This window comes from Euleptes europaea, chromosome 5, assembly GCF_029931775.1.
Source record: "Euleptes europaea isolate rEulEur1 chromosome 5, rEulEur1.hap1, whole genome shotgun sequence".
Lineage (NCBI taxonomy): Eukaryota > Metazoa > Chordata > Lepidosauria > Squamata > Sphaerodactylidae > Euleptes > Euleptes europaea.
Genome location: NC_079316.1, coordinates 12,143,917 through 12,169,391, shown reverse-complemented (window position 1 = coordinate 12,169,391; position 25,475 = coordinate 12,143,917). Strand labels below are relative to the sequence as shown.

General features: G+C 46.9%; 1 protein-coding gene across 1 annotated transcript in view; it reads left to right on the top strand.

The window, feature by feature from the left end:
• SENP5 (SUMO specific peptidase 5) overlaps positions 1-25,475 on the top strand; it is a 52,143-nt gene that overhangs the window by 1,936 nt on the left and 24,732 nt on the right. Inside the window, exon 2 of the mRNA XM_056849799.1 lies at positions 17,094-18,631. Coding sequence (XP_056705777.1) covers positions 17,125-18,631 — 1,507 coding nt within the window. The 5' untranslated portion in view covers positions 17,094-17,124. The remainder of the gene's footprint in view (positions 1-17,093; positions 18,632-25,475) is intronic.

Below are 25,475 nucleotides of genomic sequence, written 5' to 3'. Positions count from 1 at the left end.
CTATCACTTAAGGAAGAATCAAACCGGCTTACAATCGCCTTCCTTCCCCACCACAGACACCCTGTAAGGTGGGTGGGGCTGAGAGAGCTCTAAGAGAACTGTGACTAGCCCAAGGTCACCCAGCTGGCTTCACGTGGAGAAACCAACCCAGTTCACCAGATAAGCGTCCGTCACTCATGTGGAGGAGTGTGGAATCAAAGAAAAAGAGAATGCTGTAAGTGGCTTTTGTCTCTTGGAGAAAATAGCGGTCTGTAGATAAATTAAAGCCCTGACCTGGATGGACCAGGCTAGCCCGATCTCGTCAGATCTCAGAAGCTAAGCAGGGTCAGCCCTGGTTAGTATTTGGATGGGAGACCACCAAGGAATACCAGGGTTGCTGTGCTGAGGAAGGCATTGGCAAACCACCTCTGTTAGTCTCTTGCCATGAAAACTCCAAAAGGGGTCGCCATTAGTCAGCTGCGACTTGACTGCACTTTACACACACATAGATAAATTAAAAGAAAAGATTGTGTGTTTTGTGACTTACATGATGCATTGAAGGATGTGGCAAAATCTTAAACCATACTCCAGAACAAATTATTTGGGTAAGTGTCATTTTCCATTACACTCTATTTTCCCACGCGTGTGGTATACTTTGACAAACCAGTGCACTTCAGTGCATTTAGCTGGTGTGGGATGAGTAAAGAACTATAAAGAATCTCTCCGCTTGTTATGTTGCTCTTCCCAAAGTGAAGAGTGAGAACTGTGGACCTGCTCATTCAGCATATATGCAAAATAATTGCATTGTCTGCTTCCTTTCTAAGCCTGTCCCAAGAACAGGAGAGAGCAGTGCATATTGGGGAGGGGGGAAAAAGCCGAATAGGAGCAGGGCTTGTCATCTGTTCTCCCCCCTTCCTCCCTTTGCCTCCACTGAAGAGAAGTCTTAGAGAGCAATCCTAATCAAGTCTACTCAGAAGTAAGTCCCATTTGATTGAATAAGACTTACTCCCAGGGAAGTATTCTTAGAATTGCAGCCTCAGTGATTTCAGTTGGCATGAAGTTGTTCTACAGCAGTGTCAAATTCCACTGAATATCTATTGTAACTTGCGCAAGGTGTAAAACGCTTGCTGTATTGGCTAAAATGGCTTGTGTTTAACTTGTTTTGTGTGTTCGCCTCTTAGTGGGTGAAAACCCCTTGTTGCGGCTTCTGTAACTGAATGCTTATTTTGGTGGGAAACGTTGCTAGAAGCCCTTGCTGGCTTTGCTGAAGTTTTATAAGACAGTATGGCCTGGCTAGTGAGTTTCATAATCTCAGTTAGTAGGTTTCCCTGTGCTGACTCTGACTGATACCAGTGCAGAAAGGTTACAAGATGGTACTAATTTGGTAAGCTGGGTACCAGTGTGGCATGATGGTTAAGAGTGGTGGACTCTGATCTGGAGAACCGTGTTTGATTCCCCACTCCTTCACGTGAGCGGCGGAGGCTAATCTGGTGAACTGGATTTGTTTCCCCACTCCTGCACATGAAGCCAGCTGGGTGACCTTGGGCAAGGCGCAGCTCTCTTGGAGCTCTCTCAGCCCCACCTACCTCCCAGGGTGTTTGTTGTGGGGAGGGGAGGGGAAGGTGATTGTAAGCTGCTTTTAGGCTCCTTAAAGGTAGAGAAAGTCAGCATATAAAAGGGGAGGAGCTGTGGCTCAGTGGTAGAGCATCTGCTTGGCATGCAGCAGGTCCCAGATTCAATCCCAGGCATCTCCAGTTAAAGGGGCCAGGCAAGTAGGTGATATAAAAGACCTCTGCCTGAGACCCTGGAGAGCCACTGTCGGTCTGAGTAGGCAATACTGACTTTGATGGACCAAGGGTCTGATTCAGTATAAGGCAGCTTCATGGGTTCATCAGAAGCCATTTAGTAGATCCTGGGTAGCACTGTGCCTTGAACACATGAAGCTGCCTTATAGTGATTCAGACCCTTGATCCATCAAGGGCCCTCCCCTTGCAGTCCTTGTGGGCATCCTTAAACTAATGAAACTAATGTGATTTAATGAATACTGATATTTTACTTATTAACGATTGTGGTTTAGATTGTCTTGGTGGATGGGTGGAGAATGTGCAGAGGAAAGTAGTGAATGTGTTGGAGGGTGTTTCCTTTCAGGAGACTGAAAGTTCTGCTGCACGTCTGGAAGTCCTATTGAATGAAGGACTGACTTTGGTGTAAACATGCGTAGGGTTGAACTAAAGTGCTCTTCAGAAGAGGAGGACAAGTCATTTCAGAGTGGCCTAGGGTGGAAGGAATGGAAGAATATTTTTTTCTGCTCTTTGTGTAATGCCACTGGTGTATACTTATTTAAACATTTTTCCCCATGACACTCACCCTGAAAGGTTCCCAAAGCAACTTCCAGTGCACATAAAATTAGTAATCAATACGAGCAATAGTTAACAGAGAAGTGATAAAATTAGATGGACTTAAACACCCCCCCCCCAACTTCTAAGACTGCACAATATTGCAGGAACAAGACTTGGGAACATGGGTTGGGTGAATAGAGGGGTTCTTGGAGCCTGACAAAAGAGTCCTTTTCATCTCGCGGCTAATATTAGACGGTTTGGTGCTTGGCAGATCTATGTAGGGAGAATTCCAGAAGTGACGCATCACCGTAGAAGAGGTCTTGCCTCTGGTAGTATCAATATTACTTTTGAAGCAGCGCAGGGCTTATGGAGAAGATCTTAACTGACAGGCAGACATTTGTGGGAAGCCAGTGTGGTGTAGTGGTTTGGAGTGGTGGACTCTGATCTGGAGAACCAGCTTTGATTCCCCACTCCTCCATATGAGCGGCGGACGCTAATCTGGTGAACCGGGTTGGTTTCCCCACTCCTCCACATGAAGCCAGCTGGGTGACCTTGGGCTAGTCACAGCTCTCTTAGAGCTCTCTCAGCCCCACCTCCCTCACAGGGTGTCTGTTGTGGGAAGGGAAGGCGATTGTAAGCCGGTTTGATGCTTCCTTAAGTGCTAGAGAAAGTCAGCATATAAAAACCAACTCTTCTTCTTCTGCTTCCAGACCTTTTAAGGCTTTCAAGATATTAACCAATAGCTTGAATCATGCCGGGAAGCCAATGGGAAGTTTTTAATACTGATGTAGTGTGCTCTCTGTATCTATAATGTGTCAGTAATTGACCTCTGCTAGGTTTGGCACTAGCTGATTTTCCAGTCGTCTGGGAGGGCAGCCCCACATAGAGCACATTGCAGTAGCCCAATCTGGTTGTGATCAAAGTGTGGATAAACTAGGCCAGGTCTTGCTTGTCAAGGAACAGCTGCAGCTGGTGCATTTGCTGGAGCTCATCGGGGCCAAGCCTGACCAGGGTTTCCAGCTCCAGGTTGGGAAATTCCTGGCGGTATTGTGGTGGAGTCTGAGGAGGGCAGGGTTTGAAGATGGGGAGAGGCTTTGGCTGGATATAATGCCATAGAGTCCACCCTCCAGAGCAGCCATTTTCTCCAGTGGGGGACAGACCTCTGTTGTCTGAAGTTCAGCTCTAATTCCGGAAGATCTCCGGATCCACTTGGAGGTTGGCAGCTCTAGGCCTGACAGCAACCTCTGGGTGAATTAATACCACACAGCTTACATGACTCAACTAGGCCTGGCTGCTTATTACTGTTCCATAGCAGCCACCTTATAAAACCCAGTGTGGTGTAGCAGTTAGATCTTCAGAGTGGGGGCCCAAGTTTTAATCCTGATCTGGCTGTGGAAGCTCATTGGGTGGTTTTGGACCAATCATATACTTTCAGCCTAACCTACCTCACACGGTTGTTGTAGGATAAAAAGGAGGAGTGGGAAATAATGTAAGCTGCTTTAGTCCCCACTGTGGGGAAAGGTGGGGCATCAATGAAGTAAATAAATAATATAGATGGAGATGGGAGGCAGATAAAAGAAAGGTTGATGAATGGCTGAGAAGGAGAGAATGAGGCAGGGAAAGGGGAGAGGATATGGGAGTTGTCAGGGTGACGGAAAGAGGAAATAGTGTGGGGAAGATGGTGCTGGAGAAAGACGGTACCCCCCAAGTCTTTGAAGAAGAAGAGTTGGTTTGTATATGCTGGCTTTCTCTACAACCTCAGGAAGAATCAAACCGGCTTACAATCACCTTTCCTTTTCCTCCCCACAACAAACACCCTGTGAGGGAGGTGGGGCTGAAAAGGGTGTGACTAGCCCAAGGTCACCCAGCTGGCTTCATGTGTAGGAGTGGGGAAACAAATCAGCTTCACCAGATTAGCCTCAGCCGCTCATGTGGAGGAGTGGGGAATCAAACCCGGTTCTCCAGATCAGAGTCCACCGCTCTTAACCACTACACCACGCTGGCTGGTTCCCTACCATGCTGGGGCGGGGGCTTGCCCAGTGGCTAGCACTACACAGTTTTCCTGGGTAGATGCTGGTGGAGAGGTCAGAGGGGAAGCTAAAGACAGAGGGGCAGATAAATGTAGGTTGGCTGTTGGGTGGGAAGGAGACAGGAAAGGAGGAAAAGGGGAGAGGCTGTGGGGGCTTTCAGGAAAGGGAAAGAGGAAACAGAGTGGGAAATGGGTTGCCTCATGCAAGTCCTTGCGGGTTCCTGCTTGACTGTGCATAATAGCACCCTGAAACCGCCCCAGGTGGATTCTCTGTTAGCTACATTGTATGGGAGTTTACAGAGTACATTGTCCTTTTCTCAGGGAGTTTGCAGGTAGTAGACGAGTGAGGAAGGAGTTGGCAGCAGAGAGGTGCAGGAGAAACACCACCTGCATTGACTTCATTATGTTCACTTGGGTTTAGTTTCATTATGGGAAGGCAGCTAAGAGGTGGTGCTGAAGTCCTCATGGAGAACGTTGGTGTTGAGTAATTTGAACAATGAGAGAGAAGTGGCATCATGTGGGTGTTCTGGTACTCGGTGCCACATGCCAAACGGGGGAGAGGCCAGAGTCATTTTGCGAGATCTTCAAATATCTGAGGCGACATGCCTGCAGGTGTGAGGTTCTTGGGAAAGGGTGCATTGAGGTGTGAGAGCAGGGTGGAAGAGTGGCGTAGAAATGTTTCAGATAGAGAAGGGAAAGTCAGGTCCATGGAAGCATTTGGAAGGCAAAGGCAGGGAGTTTGTGTTGAGACAGGAGCATGCGGGAAGTGATTAGAGGGATTTAAAGAGAGGGGAGCCATCTGGCCGGAACGGGGAGATGTGAAAGACTTTCGGTAGCAAAGCTCTAGGAAGGGGCTCAGGTGTGACAACATCAGGTGGCTACAGTAGTCAAAAGTGAGGGATGTTCAGAATGTGGAGACTGCACTAAGGGGATGGAAAGCAAAGCATTGTATTTTGCAGTGGTCTGAAGGGATTAAGTGTGGTGTGGTTTGGAGAGGCGGACTCTGATCTGGAGAACCGGGTTTTGATTCCCCACTCCTCCACATGAGCAGCGGAAGCTAATCTAGTGAACTGGATTTGTTTCCCAACTCCTAACATGGAGCCAGCTGGGTGTCCTTGGGCTAGTCACACTCTCTCAGCCCTACCTACCTCACAGGGTGTCTGTGGTGGGGAGGGGAAGGGAAGGCGATTGTAAGCCGGTTTGATTCTTCCTTAAGTGGTAGAGAAAGTCGGCATATAAAAACCAACTCTTCTTCCTATGATTTTTGTGGTGAAGAAATCCCAAAGCTTCAATCCAGTTCTACAGGGTGGACGGAGACGTTATCAGTGGATAGTTGATGAGCAGGTGATTCTGGAGGAAAGATGAGTTCAGCCTAGGACATACCTAGCTTGAAATGAGAATGAGCCAAGTCTCAGGGAGGGGGCTGTGGCTCAGTGGCAGAGCATCTGCTTGGCATGCAGAAGGTCCCTGGTTCAATCCCCGGCATCTTTGGTTAGAAGGACCAGATAGTAGGTGATGGGAAAGACCTCCGTTTGAGACCCTGGAGAGCTGCTGCCAGTAGATAATACTGGCCTTGATAGACGGATGGTCTATCAGACGGATGATCTGATTCAGTATAAGGCAGCTTAGTCTATATATAAGTGGAAATAACAGTAGGCATTGATGATAGAGGATTGAATAGAGGCTGATAATTCAAGGTCAGGAGAGCTGAACATCATCAGGGTATGTATGAAGCAACAGATAGGATTTGACATCACTGGGGGGGTAGCATGTAGAGGGGCAATGGAACAGGGCAAGGACAGGTCCTTGGAGATTCTACTGGGGAGAGAAGAAGAGTTAAGATTAATTGTTCCACAAAATGAATATTGAATGGATACTATGGCCAATTCCTGAACGCATGAAGCTGCCTTATACTGAATCAGACCCTTGGTCCATCAAAGTCAGTACCCGTCTACTCAGACCGGCAGCGGCTCTCCAGGGTCTCAAGCAGAGGGCTTTCACATCACCGACTTGCCTAGTCCATTTAACTGGAGATGCCGGGGATTGAACCTGGGACCTTCTGCATGCTGAGCAGAGGCTCAACCGCTGAGCCACAGCCCCTCCCCAATACGATGTTAATCAAGATAGGCATCTTCAAAATTGTTCTTGTTTTGAGGCAAGTATCCCTAGGAATTTTGTGAGAGCACATGGAAGTTTTTCGATTTGAAAATGGGGTGGGGTGATAAAACCACACGTACATACAAAAATTCAAATAAAAAAAATGAAGTAATGAACTCACCCAATTGGCTGTGTAGGTCAGGTCAAAACAAAAGCTAAAACTCTTTTCTCTCTTCTCTTTCTGTTGAAATAGATGAGTGGGCAACCATGTCCGTGGCTTTTCATGCACAGCTCTTTGGGTCAGCTAAAATTTGTGTGTCAACAGCTTTCCGTGACATCATTCTTTTACTTAAATTCAAGCAGTGTAAAGGAAGTACATGTTGTATTGTCTTGATTTCTTTGCAAGTATTAATTTCCAGGAAGCTTTGAATGCGTTTGAACGTTTAAACCAAATTCCCCTTCCACTAATTATTTCAGTTGAAGTATTTTTTTGCTTTTAGGGCATAAAATCAACATGATGTACTTTTTTTAGCTCTAAATATACTAAATATAACTCAAAATAAATATGCTGAAGTAGATTGCGCTCTGTCTAGGGAACTGGAATTTTTTTTTGCTTCACATTTTCCCAGGAAACCCACGTCACCGCAGGGGTTAGTGATCAACTATATTGAAGAGCAGCTGGAAAGGTTGAGAAAAGAAAAAAGTTAATTTAGCAGCGGCAAATGATTTTGGAGAAGGCCAGTTTCCATGGAGGGCAGAGAGTGGGAGCCTGACCTAGGGGTCTAGAGCAGTGGTTCCCAAAGTTTTCGGGGCCACTGCCCCCTTGGTTCCACAAACTCAACACAAGCACCCCTACCCTATCCTATAAAAAGCGTTATTCAAAATAGGGGTTTGCATGACTCACTAAAGAAGATATTAACAATAAAATTTCAAAACAGTAACAATTAATTGCACATCTATTCAAAATCAAATTAAAAACTTTTTAGTTGAAATTTATTCAACAAAACTGATGAACTTGATCCAGTGGTACCAGCTCTTCAAAGTCTGGAAAAAAAGGCTGGTAGTTTCCACCAAATTTGCCAGCATGGTGCCACAGCTTGATCTATTGTAAATTAGTGAACAACACAGTTCCACCTCTAGCACCCAGTGCCCCCTTAGGTAATACCCCCCCAGAGGGTGGTACTGCTCACTTTGGGAACCACTGGTCTAGAGGAAAAGGAATTGAGGCAGCAGGGACTGGAAACATGACACATGAAGTCACGGCTCGTGTTGTTAAGGGGTCTACACTCTTAGAATGTATCACTTACTGAGAAGTGAAGTTATCTTATTCAGTGAGACCTCACAGACAGGAGTCAATGATAATTCCTACTACTGTAGGCTTTCTATTGAAGTGTTCCAGAAAATTTATAAACAGTGAACTTCCTTTAAATAACATTTATTTCACATAAAATATATATGCATGTGAATATTTACACACTCTTAAAACATGTCATAAAATACATTATGATATTCGCAAAGTTTCAAACAATCTTTGTAAGCACTTTCTATGTTTCATAATATTTCTCTCTATGAGAGTTTAACTTGTATCTCTAGATTCATTTAGAAAACTACAGTTACAGAATCTTGTAAAAACATGGTTAGTAATCATTATAATCATTACAGAATCCCTATCAAAATATGATTAATATAATGGGAGGTAAGATATGTTTAGTAAAAACATCTTAAAATCATTTCAGGTATCATAGCAATATTTCAGGACAAAAGGCATGCTTTTATTTTGCCATGTCATTTGTAAATCATCTTAACTTCATGGGAACTGAATTTATGTTCAGGATATTGTCGAAGGCTTTCACGGTCAGAGTTCATTGGTTCTTGTAGGTTATCCGGGCTGTGTAACCATGGTCTTGGTATTTTCTTTCCTGACGTTTCGCCAGCAGCTGTGGCAGGCATCTTCAGAGTAGTAACACTGAAGGACAGTGTCTCTCAGTGTCAAGTGTGTAGGAAGAGACACACACTTCCTACACACTTGACACTGAGAGACACTGTCCTTCAGTGTTACTCCTCTGAAGATGCCTGCCACAGCTGCTGGTGAAACGTCAGGAAAGAAAATACCAAGACCACGGTTACACCGCCCGTTTAACCTACAAGAACCTATGTTCAGGATATTTATATGTTTCAGTATGTGTTAGCTTTACCCAATGCTGCGTGCAGAGGATAGAATATCATAAGCTTTGTATTTAATCTATTCTATGTTTATGGACTTCTGATCATTGTTAAGATCAGGAATGCTACATACATGCTGAAAGTATGTGTGTATCTTAACAGTCAGCAATGCAGACCTTATGTGTTATGTATAATTCATTATGTGTAAGCTTAAGGCTGTATTAATGTTCTGTGGAAGACTCAGTTATTCTCTGGCTTTGCCAATTTCAGAGAATATGTTTACTTGGTTAAGAGTCTCTCACGCAAGAGACAGAGAAAGCTGATAGCCAGACAATCAGCATTGTCCTCTACCAACATTTCTTTCCAAGTTTTACATCTTTGGAGATGTGGAGAGAGTGAGGTCAGACAGCCCAAGCTATCTCCGTCAACTCCCTCCCTTTCTGGCAGTTTGGTTCTGGCTTTTATTCTCTCAGACCAGTGGTCATCTGAGCTGAGAGGCTAGAAGCTTCTGCCCTGGGTTGCCCATATCCCTGCAATTGGTGGTGGTGTGCCATTGTCACCTGATCTGTGAAGAAAAGCATTACCATGTACTTGGCATTGAGTCACAAGTGCAAGGTCACCATCTGTTATATGTTTGAAGACTAGGTCTGAATCATTAGATGGTAGCATTATTCCCTCCCAGCTATCAGAGGGGCTAAACTCCCAGGCAGAAATGACCTTCTTGTTAATGTCAAGAAGAGGCCAAGCATCTCGAATAAGTGATGCTGATATTATTCCAGACACAACCATCAGGCGGGCATCATTGCGTATCTTAACCTTGTAGTCTTGCAGTTTTATTTATCTCAGTATAGTTTTAGCCAGCATGACCTTTACTCCACTTTATTTTCCACATCAATTCTGTTCAGAGAAGCCTCCATATGCTTTACTCACAAGATTCATAGGGAAACCACATGTTCAGGCTATCTATTGCTCAGGCCTGCAACAAAAGGTTGAGTTGTTGTATGGGTAGCTTATTTGAAAAGGAGAAATTGTGACTTGCTTGGTATCTTACTTTATTGTTAATTGTCTTTCGGACATTTTCTGCCTGATCCATTCTTATAGGCTGCGCTGTCTCCTTAAAAAAAACCCCAACTTATTTCCTCTGATCACTCTAGGTATGAAAACGTTCATGGCAATCCTAAGGAAAGTTACTCCAGTCTAAGCCCATTGAAATGAATGGGCTTAAGCTGGAGTAACTCTCCTTAGGCTTGCATGGTTGGACGCTTGCAAGTTCACTTGTCTGGTTAAGAAAACCCCACTTGTTCTGGTGATTATGGGAAGAAGACAAGGCTGGCAACAAGCTATTGCTCAGCCTGAGGTAGAAGAAGAGTTGGTTTTTATATACCGACTTTCTGTACCATTTAAGGGTGATTATGGGAAGAAGACAAGGCTGGCAACAAGCTATTGCTCAGCCTGAGGTAGAAGAAGAGTTGGTTTTTATATACCGACTTTCTGTACCATTTAAGGGAGAATCAAACCAGCCCACCTCCCCCTCCCCACAAGAGACGCCCTGTGAGGTAGGTGGGGCTGAGAGAGCTCTAAGAGAGCTGTGACTAGCCCAGGGTCACCCAGCTGGCTCCATGTGTTGGAGTGGGGAAACCAACCCAGTTCACCAGATTAGCCTCCACCTCTCATGTGGAGGAGTGGGGAATCAAACCCGGTTCTCCAGATCAGAGACTACCGCTCTTAACCACTACACCCCGCTGGCTCACAGGTAGTCATCTGAAGCTTGGCAGATAGTGATACGTTGAATTGTTTTGACTTGGGAGAATGTCATGATCCAGTCTATTTAAGATTTGACAAACTAGGTTTTTTGTTTTGTTTTAGTAAATTAGGACTTTACAAGGAATGCTCTTCATAGTTACCTTGAAATGCACAGAAGAGAAAGCCCTGTAGTGCTGGGAAGGAAGGAACAGATCTGAAGGACACAGAGACTTGTTTCTATAGAGTGTTCTTGAATGAATGAATGAATGAATGAAACATCCCACTGTATTGGGTGTTTGGGTAAACAATCTGCAAATGCTCAAAAGCTTGCACAATGCTCATAAAATAACTGCTGTTGGGAACATTAGGCTTTGTATTTCTTAGCTGAGGTCACTTCAACAGCAGCTACCATGTGCTAATTCTGCAAGATCACGATGGGTAGCTGTGTTAGTCTGTCAGTAGCATTAGAAAAGAGCAAGAGTCCCGTAGCACCTTAAAGATCAGTAGAAAAGAGCAAGAGTCCAGTAGCACCTTAAAGACTAACAAAATTTCTGCAAGGTGAGATCTCTTGAGTGCCACTTGAGATGGGCAGAAAGATGGGCAGTGGAAACAGGAAACAAAATAGGTGTTCTTCTTGGTGTTTTGTTAACTCTGTTCAGGGTAGAAATGAACTGCATGCGACACATTCCCCAAATGCTCTAGCACCTATCACCCTCCTTTCTTTTTGAGAACCAGCCGAGATGTCCTGTTTGAAAGCTTGCAAAGGCTAAGCTTGCTGCAGATCTCCCTGTCAGCCCGTTTCATTAGTTCTTTGGCATAGGTTACTGGGTATTATTCAACCAGTGTAAGTCTATTCGGAGTAAGGGCTGACAGTGTTAAGTCTGTCTGGAATAAGTCCCACTGTATTCACAAGCATTCTTAGGATTGTTCTGTAAATTGTACAAGAGCGAGCCGTTGTAGGAAAAAAGGCCCTCCTCACGTATCCTTCCTGCCAAATGTTTTAATTGTTGTTTTTATGGATTTGTATGTGTATTTGACTAAAAGGAGGCTATTGTACTTAGGTTGCATCATGATAAGACAATAATAGGCCTGTGCATATCAGTAAACCCGAGTCGAAAATAAAGCAGAAAATCACCATTTTGGCTTATTTTCGGCTCGGATTTACCGGGGAAAAAACCACTGGAATCAGCCAAGCAGAATAGGCGGTTCCCGGAAAAGCCAAATGATTATTAGGCTTTTCTGGTTTGTGCGGGGGGGGGGCACATTTTTGAAGGTAGAGTCCCCAAATTCGCAGCATAGCTTGAAGGGACTCTCCTTGAATGACCCACGACGTTTGGTGAAGATTGGGTAAAGCAGTCCGATTTTATGGGGTCTGGAAGGGGTTGGCCCCTCCGTAGAGAAACATCGCAAAGTTTGCAATATTTCTCTATGGAGGGTCGAATTTTATGGGCCCCCAAATAAGGTGCCCCCATCCATCCTCCATTGTTTCCAATGGAGGAAAAATGGGCCCCCATAAAATTGGTCCCTGACCCAAACTTTACCAAACTTGGTGGTTCTTCTAAGGATAGGCACCAGCAGCTCTGCTGCAAATTTGATGCCTCTATGTTAAAAAACTGCTCCTCCAGAGCCCCATAAATATTCCCCGTGGAGTATACTAGACCAAAAAATATTCAGAAATTTGAAAAAAGCCTGAAAAAAACCCCATATTGGTATGCAGATTCTGCTTTTTTCGCGTATAGCAAAAAAATTCTGGTCTGTTTTACCCAAATCCGGAAAAAAAAATTGGTGCACACCTCTACAAGTAGATTTACATTTTAAAACCTTTCCTATTTTCATAATTATTGCTCTTTGTAGTAAAAATGCTTAAAATTTCAGTCTTCTGGCCACACTTTTCCAGTCTCCTGGTGCTGAGTAAGTTGCCCACTTCTCCTTTTAAAGTTTGCTTATGCAGCTTCTGTAACTTGCCAACGATGCGGTCAGCTAGCAAATGTTGGTATTGGCATAAAACGCCTAGCTTGCAGAATGTACAGCATGTCTGCTGTTTAAACACGAACCCTTCACATGGCAAAAAGTCAGTTAAATGGACAGATTTGCTTCCCGCTCGGTGGCAGCAGGAGCTTCTGATGTTTTTGCTCCTTGTACAAATGTGTTTGTCACCAATGCTTTTTAACGCTGGGAAGGCTTCAGCGACCTGTGGCATAGGCAGAGGTTTTGCACGCGTGAGAGTTTCCACTTGTGCTGCTCTGTGTTCTTTGGATAATGAAAACAGGCAAATGAGGTGAACTTTCCTTTCTGTTTGTGCTTTGATGTAGTCCTTGGTGGGCGTTCTGAAATGGTAGCCGGTGTTGGCTGACTTAGAATGGGCATGCCCTTTTCTTTTAAAAACATGAATCTTCGATTTGGAGGACCGGGTTGTACTGCGACTGGGCCGACTGTGGAGAGGGCCTGCGGCAGCAATCAACTTTGTCACAGGAACACATGAAGCTGCCTTATACTGACTCAGACCCTTAGTCCATCAAAGTCAGTATTGTCTACTCAGACCGGCAGTATTGTTTACTCCAGTGTCTCAGGCAGAGGTCTTTCACATCACCTACTTGCCTAGTGCTCTTTAACTGGAGATGCCGGGGATTGAACCTGGGGACCTGTTGCACGCTAAGCAGATGTTCTACCACTGAGCCACAACCATAATCTGGGGCGCCACATCAAAAATCGTCATGGTCTGCATGTGTTACGCAACCTTTATGTCACCCCCTCCTGATTTAATAGGATCACAGCAGAAAAGTTTGGAGGAAAAAAATTAATACACTTATTTAATGGAGGCAATTGCTGATCTTTGTGCTTGGTAGGTAGCTTCAGAACACATCCAAAGCTTGCCTGTGGTGGGAGTGAGTTTTTTTCTGGTTTCTCAAGGAATGCAAAAATTTGGCTATAAGAATAGACTGAGTTGTAAAACAGGCTAGGCTAGTATGGTGTCTTCCCTTAAATTAATTGGACATAAGTGTTTTTCTAGTTTATGCTAGTATAATTGAAAAGTGGTTCTAGAGTTTCCTTTTGAAGTTACCAAGCTTCTAAAAAAAAAAAATCACGCACATTAAAGCACTCCTTGTGTAGTCAGGCGTCGCTGAGAAGCACTTTCTCTGAGCTATTGAAAGAATAGGGATGGATTACTTCATTCATCAGCAATGTCTCTGCTGTTGGAATGATTGCTCTCTAGAGCCAGCGTGGTGTAGTGGTTAAGAGCGGTGGCTTGGAGCAGTGGACTCTGATTTGGAGAACTGGTTTTGATTCTCCACTCCTACGCATGAAGCCAGCTGGGTGACCTTGGGCTAGTCAAAGCTCTAATAGAGCGCTCTCTCAGCCCCACCTACCTCACAAGGTGTCTGTTGTGGGGAGGGGGAGGGAAGGTGATTGTAAAGCGGTTTGATTCATCCTTGTGGTAGAGAAAGTCAGTATATAAAAACCAACTCTTCTAAAAATGATCCTCGTTTCAGGCTGTAGAATGCTGTTCAATGGCATTGAATCAAACCACCTTACAATCACCTTCCCTTCCCAAAACAGACACCCTGTGAGGTAGGTGGGGCTGAGAGAGCTCTTAAGAGAGCTGTGACTAGTTCAAGGTCATCCAACAGGCTTCATGTGTAGGAGTGGGGAAACAAATCTAGTTCACCAGATTAGCCTCCGCCGCTCATGTGGAAGAGTGGGGAATCAAACCCGGTTCTCCAGATCAGAGCCCACCACTCCAAACCACCGCTCTTAACCACTATACCATGCTGGGTCGCAAACCACCTCCGAACGTCTCTGGCCTTGTAAACCCTACTGGGTCGCCATAAATCAGCTGTGACTTGATGGCACTTTGCACCACTCTTGCATATCTTACAGCCTGTGTGCTTATCGACCCCTCTTTTCTCCTTTTGCTTTTCCTTTCTGATTCGCACCATCAAGCTCTCTGGGAAGGGGCATGATGACTTCTAAGAGCTCTACGCTGCTTCCCGTCCATTTGCCAACAGAAAAAAAAAATGATGCTAGCAATCATTGTTCCCTGCAGAAGTCATTTTTTTTACAACAAGCTGATTGTGTCTGTAGTTGTAACCGAAGCATCCTTCATTTTACTTTGGGCGCTTGTTTGCATTACACATGTCGCCATGGTATCAGTATGCCAGCTGCTAGCAGTAAGTTGGGTTGACAAAGACCAGCAGCCCAGGGCAGGAGAGCCGAAGTGGCAGCAAGTACTTGGTCTCTGGACCACAGTGAAAGAATTAATAGGTAGGTGTAAATGAACATAAGAGCATAAGGCCATGCTGGATCAGATCCAGGCCCAAGCAAGTCCAGCAGTGTGGTCACACAGTGACCAACTAGGTGCCTCTAGGAAGCCCACAAACAAGGCTACTGCCGCTGCATTGTCCTGCCAACGCACCTAATACCATAGGCATACTCCTCTGATAATGGAGAGAACAGGCATGCATCATGACTAGTAACCATTTTGACTGGTAGCCATGAATACCCCTCTCCTCCATGAACATGTCCACTCCCCTCTTAAAGCCTTCCAAGTTGGCAGCCATCACCACATCCTGGGGCAGGGAGTTCCACAATTTAGTTATGCGTTGTGTGAAGAAATACTTTTATCTATTTTGAATCTCTCACCCTCCAGCTTCCACAGATGACCCCGCGTTCTGGTATTCTGAGAGAGGGAGAAAAGCTTCTCCCTGTCCACTCTCTCCATACCATGCATAAGTTTATAGACCTCTAACATGTCTCCCCTTAACCGCCCTCTTTCCAAGCTAAGCAGCCCTAGGAGTTAGTTTGGTACTCCTAACTTCTGGCTGTGACTTCCCATTTTGCATTTGCTTCCTGAAGATGGATGGCAAGTTCAACACTGTCCTTCTGAGGCTCAACAGCAGGTCTTGGAAAAAGTTGGTGCAAAACTTAAGGAACGCAGGTGGTAGGCAGGCAGGCTGCCATATGAGGGGGTAAGTGAACTTGTGAAGTTTGAGAGGGGAATTTCCAAGCCTTATCCAGTAAAAAAAAGCAAGAGTCTAGTAGCACCTTAAAGACTAACAAAAGTTCTGGCAGGGTATGAACTTTTGTGAGTTACAGCTCCCTTCTTCAGTGAGCTTATCCAGTAAGCTTATTCACAGTTTTCCATTGATGTCACTTCCCTCCAATTGAAGACAGTTTTATTTAGGATGGACCGAATGGGGTATGGGTGGACTGTAAGTTAAATTAGAGCAGCCAGTGTGATGCAGCGACAAAAAAAGCTAATGCAATCTTGGGGTGCATCAACAGAGGCATAACATCCAAATTGCAAAATGTCATAGTTCTGCTGTACACCGCATTGGTCAGGCCGCACCTGGAGTATTGTGTGCAGTTCTGGAGGCCTCACTTCAAGAAGGATGTGGACAGAATTGAGCGGGTGCAGAGGAGAGAGATGAGGATGATCAGGCTGAGGTAGTTGGGAATGTTTAGTCTGGAGAGGAGGTTGAGGGGGGACAGGATTGATCTCTTTAAGTATTTGAAGGGCTGTCACTTAGAGGAGGGCAGGGAGCTGTTCTGTTGGCAGCAGAGGACAGGACTTGCAATAATGGGTTTAAATTGCGGGCAGAAAGTTACCGGTTGGATATTAGGAAATTTTTACAATAAGAGTAGTTCAACAGTGGAATCAGCTACGGTGAGCTCCCCCCGCCCCCCAGCGGCAGTCTTCAAGCAGAGGCTGGACAAGCACTTGTCAAGGATGCTCTAGGCTGATGCTGCATTGAGCAGGGGATTGGATTAGATGGCCCGGATGGCCCTTTCCAATTCTGTGACTGCATTTGACTGATTTAGTTTTTCTTTATCGGCAGTCCTAATCTCCTGGTTGCAACGCAGCCATGCTAGGAGCCCTTGGGACTGGCCGCTACCCGAGAATGAGGCTCTCAACTTACTGTGTTGCACTTACAGAGAGGGTTGATGTTTGTTTTGGCCTGCTCGAGCAGGGCACTTACAAGGGTAACGAAAGAAGCTGTAGATGCATGGCATCTGGCTGCATCTCCCTTCAGAAACTTCTTGCATGTCATATAGAGGATGGTGCCGAGTTGTTTTCTGTTGCCCCAGAAGGTCTGACCAGAATCAGTGGGTTGAAATTAAATCAAAAGAGTTTCCGCCTAGACATTAGGAAGAATTTTCTAACAGAGCGGTTCCTCAGTGGAACAGGCTTCCTCGGCAGGTGGTGAGCTGTCCTTCCCTGGCGGTTTCTAAGAAGTTAGATAGCCATCTGTCAGCAATGCTAATTCTAAGCAGATTATGAGAGGGAGGTAGGGTTGCCAGGTCCCTCTTCACCAGTGGCAGGATGTTTTGGGGGTGGAGCTTGAGGAGGGCGGGGTTTGGGGAGGGGAGGGACTTCAATGCCATAGAGTCCTATTGCCAAAGCGGCCATTTTCTCCAGGTGAACTGATCTTTATCGGCTGGAGATCAATTGTAATAGCAGGAGCTCTCCAGCTACTACCTGGAGGTTGGCAACCCTAGAGGGAGGGCATGTTGGCCGCCATCTGGGCATGGAGTAGGGGTCACTGGGGGTGTGGGGGGAGGTACTTGTGAATTTCCTGCCTTGTGCAGGGGGTTGGATTAGATGACCCTTGTGGTCCCTTCCAACTCTATGATTCTGTCCGTGATTTTAGGCAGTTGCATTGCTGGAGGATTGTCTTGACTTTAAACCTGTGCGTTCTCCAAATTTTAACACACGTATGCTTCTTTCTTTTTTGCTGTTGTAGCTGCCCTTGAGGATCACAATGCAGCAGAAAAATGAGAGAGCATAGAAGAAACTTACAGTGGAGAAGTCGGTTGCTGACCTGTTGCCGAAAATGGACAGTGGGGTTTGGGGGGCTGAGGCGATCCTACTTCCGAAGGAAGCATCTTCCTCTACTTAAAAGGAGGAGGCAGAGCGCTTGGGCCTCGGGCAGCTGGAAGCCAACGAAACCATGCCGAACAGAGGCATTTGCAAGGAACTGGGTTCCTGAAGTCTTCCTAAATGCAGAAATCTGGCAGAGCGTGCATGCTGAACACAGGACGTTCCTGGAGGCAGTGCCTAGGAGACCTTTCCCTAGGTTCGGAGCTGGAGAACCGTTTCCAGCGGCAGAGAGGCCGGGCGGTAAACCCTTTCCGAGAGAGCTGCTGCTGAACCACGTGAGCGGCTCACAGACGGATTCAAAGATTTGTCGAGGTGAGCGATATTGCCCAGAGGCCAGCAGCACAACCGTAACGGAGGGCGGCCCTGCTCACAGTGCCAGGGGGAGCAATAATGGTGGAAGTGACAGAGTCGTCGTTCTAAATAACTCAAAGAGGAAGCGCTGTTGCCGAGGACGCGAGCGGAACAGAACTTGCGGCCTCTTGACTACTAGGAGAAGGCCTACATTTAAGCCGTGTACTTTAAAAAGCAGATCTCTATTTATGATGTATAAGAAACTTTCTATGGTCAAGTTTCGGGTTAGGATTATAAAATGTCGTCCTAAATTTTGGAGAGGCAAAGCTTGCAAGTCGAGTAAAAACAAGCTGAGCTGGGTGGATAAAGTCACCAGAGATCGACAAGAGGACGTCCGCCAAAAGGCCTTCGCGGGCGGTCCCTGTACCTTATTTCCCTCTTGGAGATCAAAAAGTACCTCTCCCTGGGACCTGCCTAGTTGGTCAGATATGAACAGTCACACGCCAGGACCATTAGTCGAGGAGAGTTGCACGCATCCGTCGGAGACGTCCCTCACACAGGGTGCATCCTTGCCGTGCAGCACGATCAGTTACAAGGAGCTCGCCCCCAGAGACCAAAATGGCATCGCCGAGATCCACGTGCCTCAGCCGCACAGAGTGGCCTGTTGCGGGGGGGAGGTGGCGGCAGCACGCAAGGGGGAGGCACCCACGTTAGATGGTTGCCCCGGCGACATTTTCATCTCCGTGACGGAAAAAGAGATCTCCGTTTCGGGCCAGGACAACGGAGATTCTAATCCAGTCTTGGGTCCCGGCGAGATTGTTCTGGAGCCCTCCAGGGCGGATTCGGGGACGCAAGGCAGTTTTGCCAATGGGCCCGTTTCTGTGGAGCTGGTTCCGAGCGAGGACAGTGGCAGCCGGATGGAAGTGGAAGGGCCCGTAGGCGGGGACGTTTTTGGTGCAGAACTCTTAGATCACCCGTACTGTAAAAGTCCTCTCGATGAACCCCGGAGAGAAAGCACAGGACAGAAATCAGGGACCCAAAAAAGTGGCAAAAGGAGCAGTCAGAGAGCTTCTTGCATCAGCGACGAGCAATTGGCGGTGTGGCTTTGTGGTATATATGCTCATTTCACGCTTATTACAGGTTTTGCTTAAAGACGTTCCCACAATTGCTCTCAGCTGGGTTGCTGTACTTCGCTATATTTGTTCATGGGGAGAGAAAATGGGAATGCTGCTTTTGAAGCAGTTGGCTTGTGGAGCTAATTCAACTGGGTTGCCCTGATTTCTTCCCGACAGGCCTTATCTTTTGGCTCACCAAGCCGTGGGCAGTGGCGGTGGCAGCTTCGTAAGAGGCTTACAGCTCTGGTTTGGGTTGCCTGCCTGGCCAGCCAAGATGTATGGCTTGCTGATCTTGTCTTCAGCTCAGGGGCTTACAGGTCGTGCCCGGCTGCCTTGTGGTTACGCTGCAGAGCGTTAGTCATTGTGACTCATCACAGTTGGTGGTGCGTCTGACGTGTTCATGATGCAGGGAGGTGGCTAGAGAGATGGAGGAAAAAGTTACTTTTGGGAACATCTTCCTGTTCTTTACGGTCCGGAAATAAATAACCCCAAGAGTTCATCAAGTAACACTTCTGCACTGTAATAGAAGGCTGACAGTATAAGAAGCATGGGTTATTAAAAGAAGGAAGTGGCTGTTTTTGTTACTTAACAAGCTTGCTTGTGGTGTAGAGGTTGGGAGTGGTGGACTCTAATCTCGAGAACCCAGTTCGATTCCCCACTCCTCCACATGAGCGGCGGACTGGTGAACTGGGTTGGTTTCCCCACTCTTCCACATGAAGCCTGCTGGGTGACCGTGGGCTAGACATAGTTCTCTGAACTTTCTCAGCCCCACCTACCTCGCAAGGTGTCTGTCGTGGGGAGAGGAAGGGAAGGAGATTGTAAACCGGTTTGATTCTCCTTAAAAGATAGAGAAAATCGGCATATAAAAACCAACTCTTATTCTTATTCTTTCTGCCTGAAATTAATTGATGCATGCTTGAGTACATCAGAGTTGATTCTGGTGCTGACATCTTGCATTACAGGATTCTTACGGGCGTGTGTGCATAAGCAGTGGTGGAGTAGGACAGTTATGTGGTTTGCCTGTGTTCCCACAACAGAAAGGGGGGGGAAAACCCTTAACCCTATAAAACTAGAATAAGGTACCCAAAAGGTAAGGAATCAACATGAAATCATGGGCTAATAGAATACATAATATTACATGAATAATACATAATAAATTTAGTACAAACACAAAATTAATATAAATATAAACAAGTATTATGTAGCCCTGTTCTAGCTTCTATGTATCTGTCCTGAACATGCCAAATAAACATAAAAACACAAAATTACAACAGTGTGACAGATAGATAGATTAGATGAAGTACTGTGAAAGGAATACTTCTAAAGGAGCCTTAGATTATAAAGGCAACTCTGGATGTAATATGCATAAACAAATTTTAGACTTTACAATTTACAAATGTCAGCTTACTTAGTCTAAGGATTGCACTTTTCTTATACATTCGCACACTTTCAAAATGGCATAGAATTGTATTATTCAGACCACTGAAGAAGGCTTCACAGCCGAAACGCATATGGTCTGAGCTGTGATATTTGAGTATATTGTCATACTGTTGTAATTTTGTGTTTATATGGCATGTTCAGCCCAGATACACAGAGGCTAGAACAGGGCTACATACAAGTTGTTTATATTTATATTAATGTTGTGTTTGTTTTAAATTTACTATGTATTATTCACATAATCACTTGTATTGATATTAGCCCATGATTTCATGTTGATTCCTTACCTTTTGGGTACCTTATGCTTTTCCTGTATTCCACCAATGGATCCTTTGTTCCTAGGTAGATATGGCTTGCTAGCAAGTCTTGCGCACGATCCAGTGTGGCATTTTTTCTTCCGTGTGCATTCCTGGGACGCTTGGAGTTGCTCCTTGAATGCAGACTTTTAGACCAGTCCCTGCCCTTCCCAGGAAGCCCAGGTGATTTCCCAGGAAAACCAGGTGATTTTGTCTGAGCGCAACAGCCCTAATGGAACCGCCGTCTTCTATGGTGTAATTCGTTTCTGATGTTACGTTGTTTGGTTGTGTTTTCTTGATCAGACCCGTTTCAGAGCTGGCGTAAGAACAATGATACTGGCATGTAGGAAGCAAGTTGCATTGTCATAGAATCATAGAGTTGGAAGGGACCACCAGGGTCATCTAGTCCAACCCCCAGCACAATGCAGGAAACTCACAACTACCTCCCTGTCAGCCCTTGGCCCACAGAACCAGAAATCACCACAAAGTCATATAGAGTCCAAACAGATGGCTTTTACTGATCAAATAGGCATACAGTGCAAACGAATAAAATGACAGCTATGAGAGGCTCACTAGCTGGGAGATATTATAAGGCAGGAAAGGCGGGAGATTACACGCATGAATACAGTTTCCCAGGAGCTGAGTTCCCAGGCCTAGGTATGCGACCTTGGGGGGCAGACAATACAGCACAGAGACAGAGGCAATAACGAAACCGAGATAGCAGCCTGACATTCTGCTCCCCTCAAGGCCCCCTCCCAGTTCGCAAGGGGGCTGGCCTGTCCGGGTAAGCAATGTGAAAGGCGTCGACGAGGTCGGGGGCGGAGACATCCTGTGCGCGCACCCATTCGTCATAGGCAGGGGGGAAATGTTTCCAACGAACTAGATATTGCAGATTGCCATGGTGAATACGGGAGTCAAGGATCTTGGAGACTTCGAAGTGTTCTTCCCCCCCCACCATGATGGGTTGCGCAGGCGGTGGGTCCGGATGCCACCGTGGAGAAGCAACATGGGGTTTGAGGAGGCTTATGTGGAAAACAGGATGCACACGCCTCAAGGATTTGGGGAGAGCCAGTTCCACTGTGACAGGGTTTATGACCCGAGTAATGGGGAAAGGGCCAATGAATTTGGCGCTGAGCTTATGGCACGGTTGGGTGGAACGGAGATTTTTGGTGGAAAGGTAAACCAAAGCACCCACTTGCAGATCACCCCCGGGGGAGCGATGTTTGTCAGCTTGCGCTTTGTATTTACGTTTGGCCCGGTCGAGGTTGCTAACGAGCCAGGGCCAAGTGGTACGGAGGGCGTGTGCCCAGGAGGCAATGTCGGGGTTCCCCTCCCCCTCTACATCATCTGTAGGAGCGATGGGACTGAAATCTTGTCCATACACAGCAAAAAACGGGCTAAAACCTGTGGATTGATGCATGGCATTATTGTAGGCATATTCTGCTAAAGGTAACAGTTCCACCCAGTTATCCTGGTGGTAGTTAACATAACAACGCAAATAACATTCAAGTACAGCATTGACACGTTCAGTTTGACCATCAGTTTGAGGATGGTATGCACTAGACAATCCCTGTTCCACCCCCACCAACTTGAGGAAAGCTTTCCAAAACTTAGAAACGAAACCACTTCCGCGGTCACAAATTATTTTACGCGGAAACGAATGTAAACGAAAGATATGCGTCACGAAGAGGCGGGCCAGTTTCTGAGCAGAGGGGATCCCTGCGCATGGAATCAAATGTATTTGCTTAGAAAACAAATCAGTAACAACCCACAACACAGTTTTACCCCCACTGAGAGGGAGATCAGTCATGAAGTCCATAGCAATCACTTCCCAAGGTCTGCTGGGCGTTTCAAGAGGTTGTAGCAGTCCCGGGGGTTTGCCCTGCGATCGTTTCGCAGCGGCACAAACGGGACAGCTGCGGATGAAGGAGTCAATGTCGGAACGCATTCCCCCCCCACCAGAACTGTCTGCGCAATAAGTGAAGGGTCTTCAGAAACCCAAAGTGCCCAGCTGTTTTGGCTCCATGAGCTAAATGTAAAACGTCCTTCCGGAGAGCTTTGGGTACATACAATTTTGAGTCTTTGTACCAGGACCCCCCTTGTTCCAAAACACCAGGAGGTAGGGTATGAGCGGAACGTTCTAAAAGGCACTGGTCCCGAAGGACAGTTAAAAAGGATTCGGAGATGGGGATTTTGGAGGGAGCCCCCCCATCGGTCATGGAGATCTGAGAAACAGTTATAGGGCTAGTGCTTACGTGCGGCGGCGCGCAGACTGCAGGCGGCTGAGCGGTCGGAGGGGTAGGAGGGGCGGGAACTCCGGTCTGTTGCGGTGGCGGCTGGGCAGCCGGTTGGGCTGGCGGAGCTTGCGAGTTAGGGAAGGTGTGCTGATGCTGGGATCGGGTTTGCACAGCCAGCATAGGTAGGGCCCCACGTTGCATAGGGGTGAACAGAGAGTTGGTGGGTCTTTCGAGTTTTACCGGATATTGTGGTAAACGGGAGAGGGCATCCGCGAGAACGTTCTGCTTCCCAGGGACGTGCTTCAGGGTGAAACGGAACTGAGCAAAGAACTCCGCCCACCGTTGTTGTTTCGCCGATAGCTTATGGGACCCCGTGAGGGCAGCTAGATTTTTGTGATCGGTCCAAACTTCAAAGGGTACTTTAGACCCTTCCAAGAATTGCCGCCATAAAGTCAGTGCATGATGAACTGCAGAGGCCTCTTTCTCCCAGATGGGCCAGTTTAATTGAGCGTGCGCAAATTTTTTTGAAAAGTAAGCGCAAGGGTGAAGAAGACCGTCCGGTCCTTGCTGGAGGAGAGCCCCTCCCATGGCTACATCGGAAGCATCGACTTGCACAATGAACATTTGATTTGGGTCTGGGTGCCGTAGCACCGGCTCCGAAGTGAAGAGGCGTTTGAGGGCCAGAAAGGCGGCTTGGCATTGCTCAGTCCATAGGATTTTTGCGGAGGGCAAGGCAGCCGAGCTTACTTTTCCCTTAGTTTTCAGCAGGTCCGTAATGGGTAGAGCCACTTGGGCGAAGTTAGGGATGAATCCCCGATAGAAGTTTGCAAATCCCAGAAATTGCTGTACTTGCTTACGGTTGGTGGGGGGAGTCCAATCGAGGACGGCTTGGACTTTGGCGGGGTCCATGCGAAGACCTTGGTGGGAGATGATGTATCCCAAAAACGTGAGTTTGCTTTGGTGAAATTCACATTTAGCTAGTTTAGCGAACAGTTGATGGTTACGCAGGCGTTGTAGAACTTCCCTGACCAGAGTCACATGCTCGTCCACAGTTTTCGAATAAATGAGAATGTCATCTAAGTAGACCACCACCCCACGATATAGAAGGTCATGTAGGATTTCATTGATGAGTTGCATGAAGACCCCCGGGGCCCCTTTTAATCCGAATGGCATTACAAGGAATTCATACATTCCGAAACAGCTAGAGAAGGCAGTGAGGTGTTCATCTCCTTCGCGGATACGGACTCGGTAGTAGGCTTCCACCAAGTCTAATTTAGAGAACACACGGCCTTCCTGTAATTGTCCCAAAATATCCGATATTAATGGGATAGGATAGGCGTTGGTCTGGGTAACCGCATTGAGCTTTCTGAAGTCAATGCACAGGCGAAGGTCGCCCTCTTTTTTCCGGACGAAAAACGCGGGGGCCGAGTTTGGGGCATTCGAAGGGCGAATGAACCCTCTGGCGAGGTTTTTGTCCAAAAAGTCCCGGAGGACAGTGCGCTCGGAAGCGCTCATAGGGTAAATCTTACTTTTGGTTAATGTGCAGTCCTTTACTACTTCAATCGCACAGTCTGAGGCCCGGTGGGGGGGTAAGGCATCACATTCCCTAAGGTCGAAGACATCTTCAAAGTCCCGGTATACAGCGGGTAGAGCCGGTGGTACTGGGGCAGTAGAGGTTAATGCTGGAACGGGCGGAAATGGCAGAGCAAAGTTTTGCCGATGCTGGTCGCAGGTGGGACTAGCGAAAGAGATAGTGTTTGTTTCCCAATCAATACTGGGACTATGTCCTTTAATCCAGTTAATTCCCAAGACCACTTCAAATCGGATAGGGGCTATAGTGAAGTCTATTTGTTCCCAGTGGGAACCAATTCCCATTGCCACCCCTATGGTGCGGTGATCAACTGGACCCCCCTGGAATTGGCTCCCGTCCATTTGAGCAAATTGGACGGGGGCGGGTAAAGCCTCTGAGTCGGCTCTGAGTGCAGCAAACGTGGCTTCGCTTATGAGAGTGCGACAGCAACCGGAGTCAATTAGTGCTTTGACGGGGATTTGTGGACCTCCGTTAAGTTGTTGTAAAACTGCATCCACGTAGACGGTGGAGTCCACTTCTTTGATTTTGGTAGGAGCATTCGGTTTGATAGGAAGATCCTGAGAGGTCTGTGGAGATGCTCCATTCACCACAGACCGGAGCCGTTTTTTGACAAGTCGAGGGGAGATTCCAGGTTTAAGGCTGGAGAAATCCAAGGGTTTTCCTCATCCGAAGAGGGAAAGCTGTCCCCCAATGGGGCACTTGTAATCCGAGACCCGGCGGGGTCGTTGGAAGCAGGCAGGGAGGCTGGGTCCCCGGCATGGAGTGCAGAGGGTGTGGGCCTTCCCGGAGCTGCGCTGCGGGTGGCCGCGGTGCCTCTGCGTGGTGGACGACCTCGGGCGCGGGTTGTCGTGCTGGGACGAAATAATTCCTGGCGGCGTGGGCAAACGGCTGCAAAGTGGCCCATTTCTCCGCATGTAAGACAGGCACCCCTCTGAAATCGGGCTTCACGTTCCTGGAGCGGACGTGGGGGATTTCGTGGGACGAGCAGTGGTGCCTTGGGTTGAGGCTTTTGGGTGCCCTTCTCCTTGTGCTTTTGACGGACGAGAGAAATAAAGCGGCAAAGTTTAATGATAGCTGTCATAATGTCAGCCCTTGGCCCACAGAACCAGAAATCACCACAAAGTCATATAGAGTCCAAACAGATGGCTTTTACTGATCAAATAGGCATACAGTGCAAACGAATAAAATGACAGCTATGAGAGGCTCACTAGCTGGGAGATATTATAAGGCAGGAAAGGCGGGAGATTACACGCATGAATACAGTTTCCCAGGAGCTGA